We start from the raw sequence: 23,227 nt of genomic DNA, 5'->3' as shown, positions 1-23,227 counted from the left end.
AGGCATAGCATTCCCAGGACTATTTTACCTTATTCCAGCAGCCTTGAACTGGAAGGCCATCTTCCCCCTGAAAAACAGGTGGATGAAATAGCAGTTTAGGACACACAAAATAGCACAGAGATTAAGGAAGGAAGGTGTGGGTTAAACTCTTACAGCTGCAACAAACAGTTTGAACCAGGGTTGGAGGAATAGTCTGAAAGATATTCCTCATCCCTTGGGGTGACCCAAACTTCTGGCTGAACAACCAGTGGAGCTTGAAGCAAGGGCTGGGCCTGAAGAGAGGGTTTGCCTGCAGGCTATGAAAAAGGACTTCTGTACACAAGGTCCATAGGCTTGTTCTCATTCCTCACTGAGGAAGGTGCTTAGCCAGACTTCTCTGAAGGAAGCAGAGAACACAGGAGCTCGTCCTGCCCAACCAGAAAAATACCACAGGAAGCTGGTGGTAGAAAGCATGAGATGGCTGGGTCTGTGTCCTCAGGCTTGACTCTGTAATACTGAGGGTGTAAGCAAAGCCCAAGAGGCAGGGCTAACCTTGGGTCCTAAGGAGGTAAAAAAAATGGGAAAAAAAACCCTCCATTTCCTCCCTAGAGGCCCTGTCAATTAAAGGGCCTGCTTTATCCTGTGAGAGACTGCCCAGCTGTTCTCTCTTGCCTCTGGGCCTGCTCCAGGGAAATTAGGAAGGTAAGCAGCTGGGCAGACCCTGTGTTGGTTGAGGATGTCTCACCCGGCTCCCTAAGAGAGGGCTTTTGCCTCCAAAAAGTGGGATTTCTGCAAAGAAATCTGCAGCCCTGAAGTCTTGGGCTACACATCCTATGGTGGGCATGTGGTTATTTTTATTTGTTTATGTTGAATAATGGTTCGATACTTTCAGGGCTGAGACTGTATGGTTGGTAAATGCTTTTGTGTATTGCTGCCTTTAGTTTCATCTCAGCACAGCCCTGCTTGATGTGAGAAAACAGGACATTAATCAGTGATTGAGTGCTCTTGAGTAGGAGATAGTCAGAAGAAAGGAGCTACAGCCCTGACATGGGAAGTCAGTGTGTGTGTGTGTGTGATTCATGGGCTGTTGCTATCCCCCAGGAAACTCAGGAGCAGGGAAAGCGCTTGCACAATGCATGATGCAGGCACCTCTCTTCATTCACATGACTCAGGTCTCACTTCTCCAGGCACTCCCTGAGGAACCTCCCAATGGAGAAGGGAAAAGGGAGAAAACCCAGAGAACAGCAGATGCACAACAGTATATTGAGACATAAAATGACTTTGGAGGGAGGGATGAAGTGAATGTTGCCACAATGCTACAACCATATCGCTTTTCAAATGCAGTTTTTAGGTGGTGGTCTCCTTGTGACAGTTCCTCCCACTCCCCACCACTACATGGAAACCCTGGGTTTTGGGTGCATTACTGGGTAAACTGTGGCATTCCCATTGGTACACTGGTGGTGGTAGGAATGACTGGTGTAGTGCATGGCAGGAGGAGAATGGGGAGTTAGGTGTATGAAGGAATGGGAGGCCAGGGAGTTGCAGCTTAGGGATCAAAGGAAGCCCAGGGTCACAAGGAAATGTTTGTTGCAGGTGAATTTGCCAGGAATGAAAACACAACATGCTTAGTAGTACTGAGCAGCTCCTTCCACATGTCTCAGATGTGTAAAGCGTTAGTTCATGGCCTCCATTAGCTACACACATGGATGTGTCAGTTGGGTGCTAAGCTTTTAAAGTAGTTGGATCAAAAAAACCCATGCTTATTCATATTCCCAAGCTAGCTTGCATGCCAGAACACTCACTATATATATTTTAAAAGCATCTACATTTCAGCAGATTTTCTGTCAACTATCCCTTAACAAAGATCAGCATGAAAATAATTGTAGGGTCTAACATGTCCATGAGGGGTGAGTCCTAACCAAGAGTAGAGACAAAGAAAGGTGAAGTCTGCCAGGGCACTGGTGAATCCTTGCGCCTGCAAAAGCATGTGCCTTATTCAGCCAAAACTTATTGCCTAGAATCCTGGCATTTATCAGTGGGAGGCAAGACACATGGTTCAGTGTCTTTTATCCTGTGGGGACTTGTTCTGGGCAGGTGTGATTTCACCTGTGGGACTGGCAGAAAAATTCAGTACTGTAACTCAGGATTTGTGACTGAGACTTTGCAAGTGGTCAGCATTTACAGTCACAGCCCAAAGAGTCAATGGCAGTGCCAAAATGAGGGAGTGCTGGAAGGGAGGCTGATGTTGGCTCTTCACAAAGGCCAAATAACAAGGGGGTTTAAGGGCAAGCTCAGGGCTAGTTTCCCGAGGAAACCAAGAAAACTTTCCAAATGATATGTGGGGTTTATTGTTGGGACACATTTTTCCAGCTAGTTGAACTAACTGATATCCCATCCCTTGTAAATGGCATCAAACACCTTAATGTGAGCATAAAGTTTGAAATGACCATCTCCAAGCAAACAAATTCATGCCAAAAGGGCATCATAGTGCAAGTTTCATCATACTGGGGAGTTGTTGAAACTGCTGGGGGGAGCAAAAACCTCCCCTGAATGCTGCACCTCCAGAAAATCTCAGAGTAAAGTAAAAGATTGGTGACTTCTAATGGGCTCCTTAGAATTTACTTGAGGTTAAGTGGTCCTGAATACCTTTGTCCTACAATAGTTGGGTTAGATGAAGCACTAACAGTAATAATCCCTTAATACTTGAATATGATGGATATCAGGAAACAGGCAGTTTCACATTCAAGCTTATTGGATGCTAGGGTACCATTTGGACTTCTGGGGATAGTCACAAATAGGAATTATCTAGCAGGACTTGAGGGAAATGTGTCCAAGTCAATACATTTCACATGGGCTTGCTAAGAGGATAACTTTTTTGCAATCATCTTAATCTAGGTGGTGACTGAGGTAACACCAAACAGCTTCAGGCTGTGCTGGCCACACATAAGCACTTCAAACCAGAGTTAATGAAGGACATAAGCATTGCAAGTCCTCACTAGAAAGCCAGGCCAGTGCAGAGGCAGGTTTCAAACAGCTCTCAAAGTGAAGGCAAAGGAAGAACTGAAGCTGTAAATCAATCCTCGTTCCAAATACATCTTTTTTTCATGCCACAAGCAATGCTGCCAGCAGCTGTGAATGGTGGGGTGAAAGGACGGACCTGTTTCTGACCGCAGCAGTCTGAGGCAGGTGGGATGGAGGGAGGGAAGGAGGGAATTGCCAGGTGTTTCTAGGGCATGCAGCTGTGTGAGGGTTCCAGAAAACAGCACCCAAGAGAGACAAAGCAAACGAGCATGCAGGAAGGGAAGGTAGGCCATACCAATGGGCATGGGGCATCCAGGCCGTCCAGCCCGGGTAACCCCGGCTCACCCTTCTCGCCTTTAAAACCTCGGAGACCCTGTTTATGAAATCAACCACTATCGTTATTTCAGTCAGTGCCAGCCACCTCTATGGCACGGTGGGAGAGGCCAAGCCCCACCAGGGCTGCGGCAGGGCACTCTACTGCATACCCAGAGCACACATGGCTGGGACTTCAGTTATGGTTTTGTCTGTATAACCAGTACTCACTTTCCTCTCTGGGTTTCTGTGATCTGAGTCAAGAGATAACTCTCTGAGTTACATCTCAGAATCTGGGAATGGTGTTTCCTCTATCATGAAATCATCTATTCTCTTTGTCCTCACTGGGAAACCCAGCAGCTGGATTTCTAGATGCATCATCCAGAAGTACTCCGGGGATTTACGGCAGTACTGCAGATTTTCAGCAGTGTTTGCTGTACTGTATGAGTTTAGATGAAAATGGACACATATATCCATATTTATTCATTTGTCTAAATGAATAGACAATATACTTTGACAGAAACCTATCCTGTTTAGAACAGCAGAGATGTGTTTTCGCTCTGGGTAGTGCAGCTCAAGTGCCCTGTGTTACTCTCAGTTGGTCACATCAGCTGGATGTCATTTCAAGGAAAGAAAAACAGCAGCTAGGTTTTACCATCACATAGACATGGTGAGGTTAAACATGTCCATAGAACCAGTAGCAAGGAGACACAGGGCTCTGTCCACAAAGGAGAAAGCCCTGGGTCCCCAGCACATGGGACACCCCCATGTACCCCAAACCTTTGTGAGCTCTGGAAGAGGAAGGAATGTAACCATGGTCACTCCCCAGCCTGATCGCTTGAAGGATCTGTGGTTCCCAATGAAGGAAGCAGCTTTGCCTTAGGCTGCAGTGGGAACCAGGGTGGGCCTTAGCCGAGTGTTGTGCTTTTGCAAGACCACTGTGTTAGCATTTCCTTCTTCCTCGTCAACACATCTTAAAACATGAATACACTGCATGAAACAGAACATACCAACGGACAGGGTGCATCTAATCCAGGCGCTCCTTGGTCTCCCTTATCCCCTTTAGACCCTCTAGAGCCTTTCTTGCCCCTCTCCCCCTGCAAACAATAGTTTAGTCCAAGAAAATAAAAAAAAAAAGGAAGAAAAAAAAAAAGAATACACAAAAAAACCTTTAGGATCATCCATTTCAAACAAATGTCAGCAATAGTTTAAAAAAGGATAAACATTTGGGACAACGCTATGGGGAAATCTCCCTTTGAAACATTAAGTGAAAAACATGGTGCAGAGCTACTAAGCATCACTTGGCTGCACAAGAACTTTGGCCACTGCTAAAACGCCACCCTGACAGACTGTGAGGACTCTGCACCAAAGGGATCGCTTTGTGGACAGGCTTATAGCCAGCACTCTTCCATCATACCATCCTTAGGAGGCTGCTTCTTTGAGCTGCCTGCACATTCAGAGAAGCACCTGCTGGGAACTGGCAGAACCTAGACCCATAGGATGGGAAAACCCTCCTCTGACCAGCAGCATGCTACCGCAGCTCTACCTCCAGCCACCTGGGAAGGTCCTTCCTCTGCCACAGGAGCTCCAGAGCCCATCTGGTGCCTCAGATGATAGGATATGCTGCTGATCTCTGCTGTGGCAGGAAGGCACTACTGGCACAGAGATCCTGTATCAGTTGTACTCTTCTTACCACTCTGAATTCTCATTCTTAAGGAAATCCTTACTCATGGGAGTGTTTTAGAAGCTGTTTAGTAACTTTTCCATAAAAGCTGAGGGTTGGGTGTTCTTAGGAGGTACACTTTGATGTTTGTTAATTGTTTGTTTCTTTGGGGGGTGGGGGGAGAATTGGGGGTGTGTTTTATATTTTATGATGTAAAATTACTTCTGTATGCTAAAGCAGCAAAGCTTTAACTTGAAGGAGTGTGCTTGCCTGAGTCTTACAGTGGTTGGTGCACTGGGGTGTGTCAGCATTGCTAAATAGCAAAGAAGCTGAGAAGGAAGGAAGGAAGTACCCAGTCCCAACAGCCTGGTTGTCTTTCGGGATGCTCTGAGTAGTACTCCCCAACAAAAACCCACCAGGCACAGGACCAGCCCTACCCTGGCCCTCTTATTTGGCAACACAGACCCCAGGAAGGTGTCATTCTCACAACAGTTTGATATTACAGTTTCTCTGCAGGCTCCAGTTGAGTTATAGCAGAGCCAGGGCAGGCAGGAAACAAACTAAGAAAATCACACTCCAAGAGAAGGCTTTTTCTCTTGTGGAGGGGCTGCCTGAGCTCAACAAAAGCCAGCTACAAAAGTAGCTGAGGGAATGACTCCTCGCCAAGGGAGGATCCATCCCCTCAGCAGCAGGCCAGACAAAGCAGGGTCTGATGTGGGTATTTGCCAGTTGCATCTCTAGCAAATCTTTCTGTATAACACAGGAAAATCTTAAGGCTGCTGAGCATGAAACAGGGAAGGGGCTGCTGTGCAGGGAACTGAATTTAGGGTTTTGTGGGCAAAGTTAAAGGAATTAAGGGATAAAATCAGCACAGGATGCTGCTGCTTTAATTAAAAAATGTGTTAAACCCCAAGCTGGCAAGAGAGATGGATGGGAGAGGAGAGGCAATGAGGAGAAGTCACCCAGAACCAAGCACTGGAACAGAGAGGATAATCCAGGAAAATGCAGCATGGGTTGCTCTGGAGGAAGGAGGAAGGAACCAGGAAGAAAGGCGGAAGAGGAGGAAGGGATAAAGGGGACAAAGGTGGACCTGTAGGAGCGAGGAAGACACACATACACACAAGATAAAAAACACAGGCATTAAAAGAACAGTGAAGATGTCGGCTTGGTAACACCGGTGCAGGGTTGACACTTTTTCAGCTGGGTTACTTGGAAGGTCATCAGTTCCCATTGCTACAACACTGTCACTGCCTGTCCCCAGGCCCAGCAATGGTGATCTCCCGCCATTTGAAACAAACGGCAGCAGGAGCATTTGTGGGAATTGAAAAGCACTACTCAGCCTAAACAGAGAGGAGGTAGGCAAACTATCTGGGAGCTTAACAAAACAGGTCCTCATCTGTAATGTGCTCAGCACTGAAAATCTTAAAGTGTTGTGCAGATTGCTGCTGTCTAAAAGAGAAAGGCATTGCAAATGGGCACATCTCCCACTGCCAGAGAGGTGGGTACTGCATCACAGCCCCCTGCAGAGCAGAAGTGGAGTGCTGCCCTCCTTGTCTCACTTCACAGCTTTCCTCTTGCTCATTTTGAAGTCTCCTGGCTGAACTGCTGCCATCGTTTCTCCAGCAGTTGGAAGAGACTATCTCACACTATTGAGGAGGTTCTGATGCAGAAGCTGTGCCCCACTGCAGGGCAGACCTAGCGCTCTGCTGGGGATATGGGGCTGCAGGGCAAGTCCTGAGGAAACATCACTACCTCCAGTTCTGCTAAATGGTACTTGTGAGATGTCACTAATGAATTCAGACAAAGCAGCTCTACAAAGCTGCAGTTTCTCCCAGCTTTCATTCGCTTTTATATGAGAGCTCAGAGAAACCCCATCTACAGCTAGTGAAAGAACCTTCTTTTATTTAAAACACCCAATTTAAAAACCAGCTGAAAAAGTCTAGGAATTCTCTTAAAGTTAATTTTTATTTAGAAGCCACACAAACAAAACAAAACAAAACAAAACACATCTCAGTGAAGGAGAAGTTAAGAAGCAAAGCCAGAAATGCAATGATTAAAAAAGGGGAGAACTTTGGAGCTCCTATGAAACTTAGACCTCTCTCCCCTAGTTTAAGATGCCAGTTGGCTACTGCTTTCCAAAACTGCCCATTCTGTGCAGAGCGAGGCGAGATATTCATTGCAGATGAGGGACACAGAACACTTACTAAGTATCAAAAGCAAATTCATATAATAAAATCACCACACAGGCACATGCACTACAAAACTTTACACTTCTAGATCTACTTAAGTGATACCAGAGGCCTTGGGAAGGGAAGGTGCGTGGTGTTGTGTGAGCACAGGTGTAAGGACATAGCTGTGTGCACTGCATTGAACTGCCTGGCATGTTTATACGACTGGAATCTTACCACGATTCTCATCCAGAAGTCATTGGTATTTTTAAACATAAATGATACTCAACTACAGATCCCAACTGGTTTCAACAAAAGAAATCCCTTGTGTTGTGGGAAACCTGATGAAAAAGCAGCAAGCTTCTCAAAATGCACTTTTTAGTAACCTTTATCTTTCCGTAACACAGAAAAGCAGTCAAGCACACTATTGGCTTTGACCCAAATCTTCTCCATCACATCCATTCAGGATAACACCTGAGGAGATTTCATGCCTAACTCTTTAAGGCAGGCAAACTTCATTTCTCTTTCCCCAATTTCCACCTCCCAAATTCTCTGTGGGACTATTTGCTAGAGAGCAACCTTCTTTTTCATGCTTCAGGGGAAATTTACAAGTAACATAATGAGATTTGCTGGCCCCAGCTCAGCTAACTCTCATGGGAGTCCCTACACACATCAGTAAACAGATGAGCAGGACTCCTAAAGCATGCCAGGTTGGCCTAACTCTACTACACATGAAGCCCCATGCTGCAGTGAGAGCAGAGCTGTGACAGTGACGAACACATTGGAAAAGAGAAGGCTCTGGGGACACCTCAGAGCTGCCTTCCAATACCTGAAGGGATCCTACAGGAAGGCTGCAGAGGGACTTTTCATAAGACTGTGTAAGCAATAGGGCAAGGGGGAATGGTTTGAAGCCGAGGGAGAGTAGGTTTAGACTGGATCTTAGGAAGAAGTTCTTCAGTATGAGGGTGATGGGACTCTGGAACAGGTTGCCAAAGGAGGTTGTGGCTGCCTTCTCCCTGGGGGTGTTCAAGGCCAGGTTGGATGAGGCCTTGAGCAGCTCAGTCTAGTTGAAAGGTATCCCTGCCCATGGTGGGGAGGCTGGAGAAGAAGATCTCTAAGGTCCCTTCCAACCTAGGCCATTCTATGAATTCATTCCATGGTTCTTTGATCTATCAAGTAAAAATCCATCCTTGAGCTTTCATATGGAGGTACTACCACAATGTCCCAGGTGACAGGGACAGGTATCACCTAAAATATGAGTTTGTAAAGTTACTTATATGAAGATCTAGCAGACAGCACTACATGCCAGCTACTCGGGGGTTGCTCAGGAGTTAACCAGTCTGGCACTGCCTGAGGAAGTTAGTAACTAAATACAAGAAGTTTGCCTGGTCACTTACCCGCATCCCTTTGTCACCAGGTAGACCTTGTAAACCCTGAAATGCAGCAACACAAAAAGAAATATTTCAAACCAAGTAGGCCCTATTGTATTCCCACTCAAAAAGAGAAACAGGAGCACCCAGGATCTTAGGTTTTCCATTTGTCCCAATTGCTCCATAGCAAAAAGAATCCACAACTTTTCCAGCAGACAAGCTTCTCTTTACCTCCCCTAGACCATCCAAGCTTGTAATACCTCTACTGCTATTCTAAGGTTCTTCAAATTAAAACCAAAACTAGTTCAGCAGCCCCTGAAAAAAGCAGCAAACTTCTTTTTTTGTGTGTTAAACAACAAAGCAGCTCCATGATTACATAAAACCAGAATTCCAACACTGGCACCATTTTGCAACAAGTAACCCCAAACAGTGGAGTTGCAGGATCATCACTGCAGGGGCAGGACAGGGCCTTCTCAGACATGAGGAAGGCAGACACCCAAGCTGTGGGAAGGTAAACAAAGCTCAAAAGCATTTGGACTGAGATATGTATCCTGGGAGCCCCATGCAGCTTCTTTTAGTAATTTGAGGATCAAGGTGAATTAACAGTTTCCCTTCAGCTTCATCCACTGCCTTCTCTGACATTACTCTGAAGCTACCAGGCTATTCCTGTTGTTCCCGTAGTGTACACAAGCTTGTAACTGTGGTTCTTCTAACCTGGCTGAAATCACAAGCAGCATCTTAAGCCATCAACTGCAGCAGGGAACAGGCACTGTAGATAACAAATGCCTAGCACTCCCATACTTACAGGAAGCCCTGCTGGCCCCATTGGTCCTACAACTCCAGGATCTCCTTTACTACCCTGAAATGGAGACAAAAGAGTAGAAATGGTTACATTCCTGTTCAGTACAAACAGCTACAGCAGCACTATAGAAAAAAAGGGGCTGGACTCCATTTAGAATCATAGAATTGTTAGGATTGGAAGGGACCTCAAGGATCATCTGGTTCCAACCCCTCTGCCATGGGCAGGGACACCTCACACTAGAGCAGCTTGCCCAGAGCCACATCCAGCCTGGCTGCAAAAACCTCCAGGGATGAGGCTTCTACCACCTCTCTGGGCAACCTGTTCCAGTGTCTCACCACCCTCATGGGGAAGAAATAACATCCAATCTGAATCTACCCATTTCTAGTTTTGCTCCATTCGCCCTAGTCCTATCTCTACCCAACACCCTAAAAAGTCCCTCCCCAGCTTTCTTGTAGCTCCCTTAAGATACTGGAAGGCCACAAGAAGGTCTCCTTGGAGCCTTCTCTTCTCCAGACTGAACAGCCCCAACTCTCTCAGTCTGTCCTCATAGGAGAGGAGCTCCAGCCCTCTGATCATCCTCATGGCCCTTCTCTGGGCACATTCCAGTACCTGCAGATCTTTTTTGTAATAGGGGTTCCAGAACTGGATGCAGTACTCCAGATGGGGTCTCACCAGAGTAGAGAAGAGGGGGAGAATCATCTCCTTCAACCTACTGGCTATGCTTCTCTTGATGCAGCCCAGGATGTGATTGGCTTTCCAGAGGTCCCTTCCAACCCCCACCATTCTATGATTCTATGACAAGAACATGTTTCAAAACACCTAAAAAACCTAGGGATGAGATACTCAAAACCCAAGGATGTCCAGTTGAGGGTCTTATTTGCACAAGGAGAGAACAGTTCCAGCTATAGAAAAACCTAAAGCTTCTCTGTGCCAGAGAGCTGTGGAACCCTCAAAGAAGTCACAGAACATTGGCCAGTTCTGAAGCAAACTCACCCTTTCTCCTTTTGGTCCTGCTGGTCCCGAAACCCCAATTGGTCCTGGAGTACCCTGTGATTGTAGGAAGGAAAACACATCAGGATGGGGTTTATTTTCAGGCTTCACTAAAAGCCAGGAGACACTGCTGCTCCTTTAGGAAAAAGCACAGTTGGGAGGGACAGTCTGGTGGCAGAAGACACCTGGCACCACTACAGCTTTCAGTGTTGGTGGCAATGCATGTGAAGCAGTTGTTTCAGGCCATTTGAAGAGTGTGGGAACTGCTGCATTGGATCAGCACCATTCTACAAAGCCTCAGTTTTGATTCTGAAGCTATCTCTTGGCAAGTACTGCAGCAGGCATTTCTACCAGTTCCACATCAGGGAACTGTACCTTTCTAGTTTATATCAGACAAGGCTGAAAGCTGTAGCAGAATAAAGATGTTCTGATAAGCAATTTTCTTTTTATTTCATTATAATGTTTTCCTTCCCCTGGAGTCAGTTGAGCTGAGCAAAAATGAAAGCAGTTTGGTTACTTGGTGGCAGGCAGCCAGTCAGCCATGCAAGACAGCGTGCTGCAGAGCTGAGCGCAGATGCAAACTGAGAGGGGTCCCATTCAGTCCCAGACCCTCTGCTCCATTTCTGCCAGTTATGTCACTCCACCAGACTCTCAGTCACGCTGACAGGAAAGCTCCATCTTTTTGCTAACCCCTTGACACTGAGGCCATCTCTCACCACCACTCCCAACTGACTTCCCAGGGCTGCTGAGACTTGCTTGGGCTCTGGGAAATTAACCCAAGCACCGCTTAGCTTGAAAATGGGCAGTGCAGCAGTCAGGCAAACAGTTCCGCTGGCTAAGAAAAAGATTCAGGCACTTTAAGCTCTGTATAGACTCCTTGAACTTGTGAAGTGACCTCTGTTGAAGGGTCCCTTACAGCTCTCCCAGACCACAGTCTGCAGTATTGGTGAAGCAGAGCCTTCAGAAATTGCAGTGTACAGAACAGCCATCTCACTACACACTACAGAGAGGCACTTACCTTCCTAACCCTACAGCACATACTTCTAGGTTGTCAAGAGCTCTGCTAACCACTCAGATATTGAGCCACAGTTCCTTCATGGAGCCTCAACAATGAGATAATTGAGACCTGCCTTCTAGGAAGAACAGAAGAGGAACCTTCCAGCACAGGGAAGCCTTTTTCTAACAGCCTTCAGGAAGAGAGCCTTGCACTTTTTAATGGGAGCTTGCACTCACTAAAGTAACCCCTCTGATTTGAGCAGGATGGCTCATGGATCAGAATATTTACAGAATGTAAGTGGTGAAGCAGTCTGTGCACCACACAACTTTAGAACAGCAAAGGAAGCAAAAAAATCAAGCTCCCCTTGGATTTGTGCACAGGAGTTCACATCATGGAAACCTTAACTGCCTGCACATAGGCTCTGAGCAACCTGACCTAGTTGGGGATGTACCTGCAGAAGGCTTGGACTAGATGACCTCTAGAGGTCCTTTCCAACCCACTGCACAGATTCTGTGCACAACTTTAGGATCATTTATTGCTGTGGCATACATTGAGATCTCACCTGCACACTTCTAACATTATATCTACACTTTCCCAGACAAGTGAGTGTGAAAACTGCCATTCAGCTTCTGGTAAGAGCAGCTGATCTCCAGTTACACCAAGGAGGATAAATTGTTTTTTTCTTTTCAAACACCCAAATGGATTGCACATGGGTGATGTGTGATTTCCCAGGAGGGGTTAAAAATATAGGGCCCTTAATTAGCAGCTTGTTACCCAAGAAAAGCAGAATGATCTGCAGAACCAGGTTAGCTTGCCTTGTCTCATTCTGAATTTGACAGACTGAGAAGTTTAGGCACAAGGAGTTTATGTCCTTCACATCTCACAATGAATTGGGAATGAGAGAGAGGAATCCTGCATCTTCCTGCTCCACTATTAAATGTCACAACGTCTCAGATGCATACCCTAAGACCAGAATACACTCCACCACCTGTCCCTCCAGGTATCTGGGACCAAGAAAAGTGTGTAGGGAGTTGCTGAAGTTTCATGGCATTCTGTTGCTGAGATGTGAGAAGCTCATCCTGCATCCAGAACACCTTTTAGATGCAACTTCAGCACTGTTTGTGAGAACAACACACAAAGGTTTTTGATCACAGGACAAAGCATACTAGCTTTACTACATGCAAGACAAAACTGAGCTACTGTCATGAACAGGCAGCAAGCAAGGCTGCCATGGAGAACAATGAGATGGAGACCCCTCACAATGTAGAGGACAGGAGAAGAAAGCATCATGGAACCATGCAGAGGTTTTATTCATCTAGCTACTGAGACAAAGTGGAACAAGTGGCTGTCATCCCAGGAACCAGGCAGACCCTTAGCATCAAAATAGACAAGCATGTGACATCACTTCTCAGCCCAAGTTTGACCCTCCTTCCAAGGCTGCTTTGGAGAAAAGAAGGTTATTCCTGGTGTAAACAAGACTGTGGTGGAAGAGACGAGACAAGTCACGATACTGGGGAGGAGGAGGAACGTAGGGTAATGGAGAAATGGAACTCACCGGTGGTCCAGGCCTGCCGTCTAAACCTGAAGCACCCTGAACAGATGGAGGAGGGTTAACAAAAACAAGGCAAGAGGAAAGGGAGGAAAGGAGAGGGGAGAGGTGAATAAAGCAGTGACTTGAGACAAACATATGCTTGCAATAAACAAAAATTAAGATCTCAGGGATAAGTAATGGTACTTACAAGCAAACCAACAAAAACACAGAAACACTGAATACACATAATGTTGACCTGCAGCTTTCAGATCCCCTTAAGAATGCAAATTTCCCCCTTTCAGTGCCTAAGAAAACCCCACCCGAAGGAAGCTGTTCTGTGACAGGTGATGAAAAAAACCCCAATGTGACAGTCTGGGCAATGGACCAGACAGAAGGCTTAGAAGCCTCTGGTCACAGAGGTATTTACAAGCCATGCAGAGCCATCAGCTATTCAAGCTTTTACCAGGAAACCCAGGTCCTGTAGTTCAACACTTAGCTGCTTGCTCCAGTCTACATCTTTTAGCTAGCCTAGTGTCTTGTCTTTAACAGCGACCAGGAGAGAAAGGTAAGTACCAAATACTTTTTCTTCACTCGATTATGACAGGCTCCTCAGCCTGCTGGCCATACAGAGAAGCCCCAGGCTACTGGAGACAAGTGCCAAAATGCCCTGAAATTCTGGCATGATGTCAAGCCCTAAGTCACACATGAAAAGGCAGCAGATCCAGCTGTGGGATTTTACAATCTGCCTTTGAAATAGTTCAGTACCTGTCTGGCATTGCAGTTAGTTTGACAGGCTGAAAACACACCAGATCAGGCATGGAAAAACTTATGGAGAGACTTGGCTAGCTCTGGGGAGGGATACAAGGCCTACGCTCTCTCTGATCTTCCTAACAGCTCAGTAACCATGCTTCCTAGTTGGCCAGCTGATACTGTTGATCCATACACAAAACATTTCTAAGAGGGCCATTCTGAGCCAAGTCTTTCACCCTCCAGAGCTCAAAAGCATCGTGCAAAAAGCCAAAGGACCCCAGGTTCTCACGGGGCTCATTGCCGTAGGAGAACCAGCCAGCCCATTCCCTGCTGCACTGAGGAACTTGTCAGGATAACTGCTGGGGCATCTTCTGTGCAGACTGTCACAAGGATCTCATTCTCCTGTCCTGATAAGACAGACTGGAGGGAATAACTGTTCACACAGAAAGCTTCTCTTTGAGTTTCTCTGGGCAAAATGGGGACTGGGTTTTTACTTCTCCCTGCTTCACTGAGGCACAGCTTGAGCATTTGAGCCTTCTGAAAGCATCACTTTCTCCCTGCCCGCTCTGCTTGGAGCCACAGTGAATACACTCATGATGAGCTCACTTCAGTGCTTAGAGTTAGGAGGGGAGATAACTGCTCTGTAGCACAACTGAAAGAGGAAAACATTTTACAAAGAAGGACAGGACAAAGTCAGGGACAAGAGATCTGGGTGATGGAGCACAGGCCAACAAAGTCACACAGCACACAAGATGCACCTTGCAGTGCTTGTTTCCAGGCAGTATGTCCAGCAGGAGAAGGCATGCTCTGCCACCAGTGCTTTTTATGAGAGAACTTAAGGGCTGGTAGAGCATCTTGGTGGGATTGAGTTACCACTAATCGGTTACCAGCGGTCAGCCCACACATTGGGCAAAGAGGCTTTTAGCAGATGTGAGCTAAGGGCTTTGCATTCAGGTTGGGATCTACAGCTCCTGTAACTTCTTTACAATTCTGGCACTTCCCCTCCTTGCTAAGACAAGCAGGGCACTATCACTAACTCTAACATGACTGAGTTCACACACAGCAGGGAATACAGCACACTTCTCCCTGCCAGGGAAAGCACTGCTTCCGTGGCAGAAGTGACAGGAAAGTTTTGGCTAGCAGAAAAGATGGACATATTCAAGGCTACCAAGCTTTTGTACAAAGCTTGGCCCAGGTGACAAATAGCTGGGAAGGCATTTCCTGACTCCTGTTTCTGGTCTTGTCCCACTGCCCTGAAGTGCAAAGAAGCCACAGGAGAGCTACTGCTTGTTTTTCCCCATCCCACCAGAAGTGAGAATTGATCACTGACCTCTTCAGCAAATCTAAGAGAGGAAGGTTCTGTACAGAGATTTAGAGCTTACAAAGCCAGGGCAGGGTTATTCATAGATCACTTCTTTCTGACGTTACACATCACACCCCCACGTACGTCTCCTATTGAGGGATCTTTTTACAGCTGATACAAGTTTGGCTCAAAGTGCTGCTTGCTTCCTGGATACTTACGGGTAATCCCAGTGGCCCTCTGTCTCCTTTTTCACCCTGGGCACCCTTCTCTCCTTTCAGTCCATCAATCCCTGCTTCCCCCTAAAGGAAGGATGGAGCAGAAAATAAACTCCCTATAACACCACTTATATAACAAACTTCCCCCCTTCCAAGAGCGCCAGAGCAGCAGAGAGAATACAGGAGGCAGCAAGGCAATGCTTTAGCCTGATTCTAAGCCCGGTCTGAAGATAACCAGTATCAGTCAAATGACCTCTGTGTCATTTGTGACCTGCTTTAAGTCAACAGCAGCAAGAGGAGATTCAGGCCCAGGGGGTAATGATGGTCAAAAGGGAACTGAGCTTAATTCTGTGCTGCTGTCCCTGCTATTGCAGGGAGTGTCAGACAAATATAAGTAACCAGGAGTTATCTGATTGTGTGGATTCACATTTTAAGATGTGAATTCATTGGAAGTGAATGATAAGAGTCTATAAGCTTGGAAGATAAAACATATCAAAATCTTTTTTGGAAAGACATTTGTAAATGCAAAGGCATCAGATTCAACATTGGGGGTGGGGGAATAATGGCATCATTCATTTTCCAGCTGTATTTTTTTCAATGCAGTATTATAAATTCTAAAATAATATGAAACCAATTACCCCTTTTTCATAAATTCAAAGTGTAACACAAAGCTTCTCCCCCCCCTTCACCCCTCACCCCCATCCTGTTCACAAGGCATTTTACAAGATTATCTTGGTTACATTTTGAAACAGAAGCATTGAAGAACCAAGCTGTGAGAATCAGCCCTCCTGCTTGCTGTACTCCTCTATGATTACAGGACACTACATTGCTGGCTCCATCTGCCAGGGCTCTGGTTTCCATCCTGCTGTGCCTCACTACCCTTACCACTGCCCCATCACCTGCAAGAGTTGCTCACATCTGATGTGTCTGCAAAGGGCAGGAGATACTTTTCCTCCACTACTGAAAGCCTCTTTACAAAGAGGTTTATTGCAGGTTGCAGGGATGGAACAAAACCTTGCACACTCAGCTCACCTCACTGCACTGACTGTGTAAGCCCAGATGGATCCTCTGCTCAAGGAGGAACTGGTGCAGTACTTCCTCTGCCTATTATCCAGCCTGTGCTGTGCCAGATGTTCACCTCCATTTGCCTGGCACATACCCCAAAGACAGTTGCACCTTATAGCTCTCCAGACACTGGATAGCAGTGGCTGGTGAGGTACAGGTAAGTGAGACAGGTAACTCTAGCTGTAAGCAACACGGGGAAAAAAGATGAATCAGGATAAATACACCAGCCCCTTTAGCACCCAAATGGTGCTGGGAGCCAAGTCCTGAACACAACCAGAACAATTAAGACACTTTCTACATTTTCTGGTCTTTGCCAAGCATGCCAGAGGAAAAAGGCAGCTCTTCTTGAATGTTTCCTCTCAAGGATGTTTTAATCTAGGTGCTGTTTCACAGTAGGGAAACCAATGATGCAGGCTGGGTATAAGCACATTGAGATGGAGGTCAGAAAGCTTCTCATCACCAAGAACAATCAAGGTCTTGAGTCTAATCACCAAGAAAATCAAGTTCTTGAGTGGCTTTACAGCCAAGTTACAGGGTATAGAACCTCATTTTAAGCTAGAACTCAATCACCCTTCAGACAAAGATTTCAGTTGTGTTCTCACAGAGAGATATCCAAGGGCTAGTGACTTCTCACTTCTCTGGGTGAAAAAACTGAAGAGAATGACCCATTTTCTGTGTCCTCAAGTGAGAGGTGCTAATCCATTTCCTTCAAGAAAATATCCAGACGGATTTGCCCTCTTACCAAGATGGAAGACAAGTAACATTTGAAAGCCGAGAAGTTGTTACTGAAGGAAATTCCTGCACCTGGGACAACTCTAGTAACATTTCAGGATGTAATGTTTTGCATCCTTACCTTGGGTCCTGGCAGGCCCTGAAGACCCTGTGTATTGGGGATGAAAGACAAGATATTAGTAACATTTAAGGATGTGCTTTAAAGGTCAGGTGTCACAGTGTGCAGTATAGAGCTTTCACTTTCCATCACTCTGAGAGCACAACTGCTTAGCCTGAAGGCCTCTTTATTTGTGTAGAGGGCACTCGATGTACCGTTCTCATCTGGTAATGAGGAGGCTCGCCAAGAACAACCTGGCAGTGGGCCAGGCTTGCTATTAAGGCCATTTCTGCAGTTGATCCCTTTAATTCCATCCATCCCATCTTGCTACTGTCTTCCCTTTCATCTCAGCCTAATGTAACCTTCTCTCTTTATCCACCCAGCCCACCTTGGCTCTGACCTACCCTGGGGGTGGCTTTTGAAGTGATACTAAGCATGTTCCTGTTTCAATGCTGCAGTGTTTCTGGTTCTTTTCTCCACCCAGAACCCTCCCCTGCCACTTTCCACTCTGTCCTCATTCCTCTTGCTCCTCAAGTGAAGCGCTCAAAACTTACTGGAGGTCCTGGTGGGCCCTGGGGTCCAGGGGGGCCAGATATCTAGAAAGCAATGCCAGAGAAATCACTATCATAATCCGCTCCCTCAGCAGGTGATGGGGAACTGCTCAGAGGTGAGGCAGGACAGAGGATGAAGCAGAGCTCCACAGGTTTTGGAAACCCAGATCCCTGCTAAGGACTGCATTAAGAAATAGCATCAATCCAGGACAGAGTGGTTGAGAAGAAGAAGCAGCAGCAGGACTCTGAGAAGGGTTATGCAGCAGTTGCAGGTATTTAGGAGGAGGGAAGGCTGTGAGTTTGTGCCAGAAAAAGGTCGTCTTCCACTATTCTACCACCATTCCTGCAAGGAGGCACAAGGTCAACAGCCAGCAGCTGTTTCAAATGATAGGAAAGAAGGTGGCTGACTCTATACACACAGAAGGGTGTGCTAACAGCCTGTGTGACCCTAGCTGCAGGGAGCTAGAAAAGCTAGAGGTGAGCTTTGAGGGGAGAAAGAGCAAATTCCAGAACCCTAGATCTATTGAAGTATGTATGTGGATGCATGCAAATATTGCTCAGGAAATCCCTTCACCACCACCACAGAGGAAAGACTTGTTATGCTTCCCATGATCATCTGTTCTTCCCTAGGCACTCATCATTGATGGCTTGTCATGAGCCTAGGCTGTTCTTGTGTAAGGGAGACATAGGGCTAGAGGTGACTGTCAAGTCAGTCCCACCAGACAAAGCTTGCTGTCCTCAGTGAAGGGGGTCACCAGAAGAAGGTGGGACGTGCTAGTTTTCAGCAGCACTGCTGCCAAGTCATCCCTCCCTTACTGCCGGGGCCACGGAAGGAGAATGAGGAAAGTGACCTACCGATTCTCCTGGGCTTCCTTTGTCTCCATGCTCACCCTTCTCTCCCTGCACACAACAACAGACCCTGTCACCACCAGCCACCCTCTGGAGTCTCCATCAGAAGCCATCTATGAACCCTCCACATGCTGGCAAGCTGCAGTTCTCCAAAGGAGGAGTGGGAACATACCATGAATTACAGAAACAGCTTCACCTGAAGCTCTCCTGCAACTTTGCTTCCAGAGGAGTCACCCTACAGGGAGGGAGGCCTCCAGGAGTAGCATCTCATGGCTGTACAAGGAAAGTGCCACAGGAATTTGCTTGCCTCACCCCAACAGTGGCCTGACGACTCTCTGCTGCACTGCAGCCTCTAAGGGAGGTCTCAATGGTACCATGCTGCCAGCAAAGGAGGCATCTCAGCTGACTTAGCCACACAGGCTCTGCCAGAGCCAGCCCCTCCAGATACCAACAGGAGCAGATAATGCCCAGCTGGATCCCTGACTGCTGCTGAAGACATGATGGGCATTCAGCCACACCTAAGCACATAAGCAGGAGTCTGAGGCTCCCGAGATACTCAGCACTTTAGGAATGAACCCTTGCATGTTGCTCTATTCTTGATCGCTCTTTACTAAACAGGAAAGAACAGCCTGTCCTTTTCACTCTTACTGTCAATCCTGGAAGTCCAATGGGACCTGGCAATCCTGATGGTCCTGGCATCCCTTGGTCACCTCGTTCGCCTTTCTCTCCAGTGGGGCCATCAAGACCCTATGGATCAAGAAAGATTTGTAGATTTTTTGCAAGGCTAGGTCAGGCAGACATACGTGAAACACCATGACTGACTCTGGTCATCCCAAGAACACAGTGGAAACCCAGACAACCAGCAGGTGCCCAGAGAAACGCAGGACTTCACTAGTACTGAAATGGGACATGTAAATGCTTGAACATCCTCCTGTCACCATGGATGTGCCAGTCCCCAGAGTGGGGATGGGAAACTGCCTTCCTGTCTCCAAGCTCTGCTCACAGTTATACAGTTTGTGGGAGTCCCTGCTAGGAATTATTCCCCCCCATTGCTGGCTCTTGTGACAGCAGAAATCTTTATCCCAGAAATCTTGCAGAGAAGCAAAAACTCATTGCATAAACCCCTCCTGACTGGTGCTGGGGACATGACAGACTGAAGCTGGGAGGCTGGACGTTCTGCCCCAGTTAGTGGCAGGGATGCAAGGGGTTACCTCATGCAACTGCCCCCCTAGGAGGGTGCGTGCTGGTACCCCAGCTGCCTGGCTCACAGTCACAGGCTTGCTTAATTACAGTGGTGGCTCAGTTTAAGCAACAGCCCAGGCTGCAAGCAGAGGACATGACCCAGTGCTCAGAGAGCAGGGCAGGAAGCTGAGGACAGCCACTCCAGCACAAAGGACAACACATCTGCCAGGGAGCCAAGACCTTGCTTCTGTACTAACACACTTCACACAGCAGCAATGAGGTGCCTCCAGCATGCACCTCAGAAGGCTCTGAGGTATCTGAGAAGTCCCAGGACCTTGCCCCATAACCTGGAGCACCAGCAGTTCTCCAAGAGCCTTCAATTTACTCACCGGTGAGCCAGCTTGTCCTGGCTCTCCTTTGTCACCTTTCTCTCCTGTGACCCCAGTCTGGCCTGGCTCTCCCTTTATTCCAGGTGGTCCATCCTTTCCTGGCAGTCCATGAGGGCCAGCGGGGCCCATTTCTCCAGGTTTGCCACGTGGACCCTACAAGAAACCCACACAACGTGGTGTGAAACTACGACAGTGAAGTTATTCCTGCAGAGTGAGCCCCCAGCTGAGAGCCTCTTTCATCCTCTCACTCTCAGTAATGCCCGTGGAGGAATCAGGGCAGCACACAGTAGATTTGTCATGCCAACCCAGCCACCCCTCCTAAGTTAGGACTTTGGTAAGCTATTCATGCTCGTTTTTGTGAAGCAAAACACTTTTCTCTTCTCAGAGAAAAGCAACTGTGCAATGTCAGGGACAGAGATGGAACATACTAACTCCAGAAAAGACCATGGAAGGAAAGAGCAACCCACAGGGGCACCATGTCTTACCTTTTCTCCATCGTGGCCTGGAGGACCTGGCAAGCCAATTTCACCCTGAAACAGTTTGAAAGCAACTATGGTGAAGGGTGGGCATTACAGAAATAGTCTGCAGGGGCTCTGCTAACTAATAGTCATGATAAAAAGCATGGAACCCCCTCTTGAAACAACACATGATGTGACTGCCTGAGAATTTCCCCAGCATTGTTTATCCTAACAGCTCACAGCCCCAGTGCTGTAACGGTCCCTAGCCAGCACTATCCCTGCAGAGATCTGTTCCCATGAGCTGCTTCCTAAAGGGGAGGGTAAGTAGGAAGGACTTTCATCTTTCAGTTATGGCATTATCATTATGGGAAAAGAGATCTTCAGGATATTGTGCATGAGGAGGAGTGGCAGAGGCCAGCAGGATAGTCTGATGGTGCTGGCCAGAGAGAACAGAATGAGTCCTTCCATACTGCTCCTGTGTTTCCCTTAGCTCTACAAGTGCTGAACAGAGCAAATACCTTCTGCCCTGGTGGCCCTGGAGGTCCAGCCACACCCGGAAGTCCTGGGGGTCCCTAGATAAAGAAAAGCTCATTTTCAGATTATCAACATTATCATTTTTGTGATTTGGATACAAAACAGCTCTTCTGAGTTTAAAGGGAGATAGTGGGGCAATTTTCCCAGGGACTCCTGAAGTTGCATTTGCTTGGGAAGCTGAGTGATGAGAGTCCTGAGTGAACAGCAGGTCAGCCCAGAGCCAGCTGTGGATAAGTATTTATTTCTTTATATTTGCATGAGAGGAAACAAACAGTGACCACAGCTATCTGCTCCTGAAACTGAGATGAGCTTATCAAGGTTTTTCCTTTCTATCTACAAAAGTATATTTAGAATAGATGTCATAGCAAACACTGCTGCTTAGAGCCCAAACACAGCTTAAGCAGTTCAGTCTGGAGCAGAGAAGGCTCTGAGGAGACCTTATTGTGGCCTTCCAGTATCTTAAGGGGGCTACAACAAAGCTGTAAGGGACTTTTTAGGGTGTTTAGTAGTGATAGGACTAGGGGAACAGATCCAAGCTAGAGGGAGGTAGATTTAGGTTAGACATTAGGAAGAAGTTCTTCCCCATGAGGGTGGTGAGACACTGGAACAGGTTGCCCAGGGAGGTGGTGGAAGCTTCATCCCTGGATGTTTTTAAGACCTGGCTGGATGCGGCTCTGGGCAACATGGCTAATTGCACCCATTTTTTTGTTCTTTCCCCAAGAAGCAAAATAAAAGGACATTTGTTCTCTTATTTTGTCTCAAAATGATTACTTTGCCTTTCTCTGTCTTCAAAGGGCTTCTAGTCACTGCTGGTTTAAATGATCACTTTTGTGCAGGGCTGTTATGTCAAACAGCTTGATGTGCAGTGAAATTATGTCTTCCCATCACGAAGTGTACACCAAAGACTCCCAGTATGAGCTTTCTTGCAAGGCACCCAAGGCTTCCCTTTTTAATGCTCTGGTCAGTAACCCCTGCTCTTCCCTTCCTCTTCTGAGCACCACATACTACTTCTTGAAGTGGAGAAATAAAAGGCCTGATCAGAATTCATGCGCCAAGACCAGAAGGCAAGATAAGCTCTTGTTCAGCTGTCAGCTGCCCCAACTGTAGCTCCCAACCACAAGGGCCAAATGTTTTAGCTGCACCTAAATTGTCAGGCCACCTGGCTACTTGTTTCAAACCACACAGCAAAGCTGGGAACTCACCATCAAGGCCAAAGTTCTTATTTCCTAGAAAATGATAATAATAAAAGAGTTAAAATAAATAAACAAAAAAGGAAAAACAGTCATCTGAAAACTAAGCTTTTTCCTGGAGGAGTAACATTGTCCCAAACGAGAGAGGAACAAATGCAAACCCCATCTCTGAGTCCCATGGAGCTGCTATTCTACAATTTCCCCTTTTCCCAGGCTATCCCAGAGCTGGGCACAGCTCACTGCACACCACCCAGCATGCACTTCTGAGGAAGCTTTGCAGTTCTGTTCACCATCTACCCCAAATCATGGGCCACTCCTGAGGGGATTCATATCACCTCTATGTCAACTGTTAATACATCCACTAAACAAGGTGCCTAAGTATCTACCAAAACACCATATGGAGGGGACTGCAGAACAACCATGTACTTCCTTTGCTGCTACTGCCAAGGAAGCAGATCTGCATTGTTCCTGCATCCTCTGGGAAACAGTAAAGCACCTAGCAGTCACCTCATGTGACAGGAGGGCAGTTGCTTACCTGGAGAGCTTCACTGATATTGCCATCATAGTCCATCATTTCATCCTTCCCAGGCTCTCCTTTGGGGCCCTGCAAATACCAGCTCTTTAGCCAGGGTGTGGAGATTGCCCTTCCCATGGGGTACTCAGAGATGTTGTTCACCCTGAAAAAGGGGTCTCAGAGAGATCTGTTTCAGTAGCTTCCAGTTTTGTATTAATAGAACAAAGCTCTCAAAACCACATTTGGTAGAAGAAACACTACTGAAGTGTAGCCAGACAAACCCAGATCACCATGCCATGACCATCAAAGCTGGCAGGTCTGGTAAGTGGTGAAGTTGAGGCCAGAATCCAGGAACTGGATGAGCATTCACCCTGAGGTGGATCTGAAGACAATTTTCCCCATTAAGGTGGGAGCATCCTCTAATGATGGCATGGAGTGAATGGCCTGTCTCAAACGTAGCCATTGCCTGCGATAAGCACTTTTAGTGATGGTGAGAACATCAGTCAGGAAAGGAGAGCCCCAGCCTAGAGTGTTAGTGTGGTCCCACTATCCTTAGACCCCTACA

The 23,227-nt window shown here is 46.9% G+C and overlaps 1 protein-coding gene across 1 annotated transcript in view; it reads right to left on the bottom strand.

The window, feature by feature from the left end:
• COL13A1 (collagen type XIII alpha 1 chain) overlaps positions 1-23,227 on the bottom strand; it is a 98,822-nt gene that overhangs the window by 4,580 nt on the left and 71,015 nt on the right. The window contains exons 28-43 of the mRNA XM_054382406.1: positions 22,684-22,752; positions 22,161-22,184; positions 20,943-20,996; positions 20,452-20,496; positions 19,967-20,119; positions 19,044-19,142; positions 18,402-18,446; positions 17,550-17,591; positions 17,020-17,046; positions 15,105-15,185; positions 12,858-12,893; positions 10,309-10,362; positions 9,319-9,372; positions 8,541-8,576; positions 4,323-4,409; positions 29-67 (exon numbers count right to left, since the gene is read on the bottom strand). Of these exons, the coding sequence (XP_054238381.1) occupies positions 29-67; positions 4,323-4,409; positions 8,541-8,576; positions 9,319-9,372; positions 10,309-10,362; positions 12,858-12,893; positions 15,105-15,185; positions 17,020-17,046; positions 17,550-17,591; positions 18,402-18,446; positions 19,044-19,142; positions 19,967-20,119; positions 20,452-20,496; positions 20,943-20,996; positions 22,161-22,184; positions 22,684-22,752 (945 nt within the window). The remainder of the gene's footprint in view (positions 1-28; positions 68-4,322; positions 4,410-8,540; positions 8,577-9,318; positions 9,373-10,308; positions 10,363-12,857; positions 12,894-15,104; positions 15,186-17,019; positions 17,047-17,549; positions 17,592-18,401; positions 18,447-19,043; positions 19,143-19,966; positions 20,120-20,451; positions 20,497-20,942; positions 20,997-22,160; positions 22,185-22,683; positions 22,753-23,227) is intronic.

This window comes from Indicator indicator, chromosome 7 (genome assembly GCF_027791375.1).
Source record: "Indicator indicator isolate 239-I01 chromosome 7, UM_Iind_1.1, whole genome shotgun sequence".
NCBI lineage: Eukaryota > Metazoa > Chordata > Aves > Piciformes > Indicatoridae > Indicator > Indicator indicator.
The sequence above is the reverse complement of the archived record's forward strand: the minus strand, read 5'-3'. Positions and strand labels throughout refer to the sequence as shown.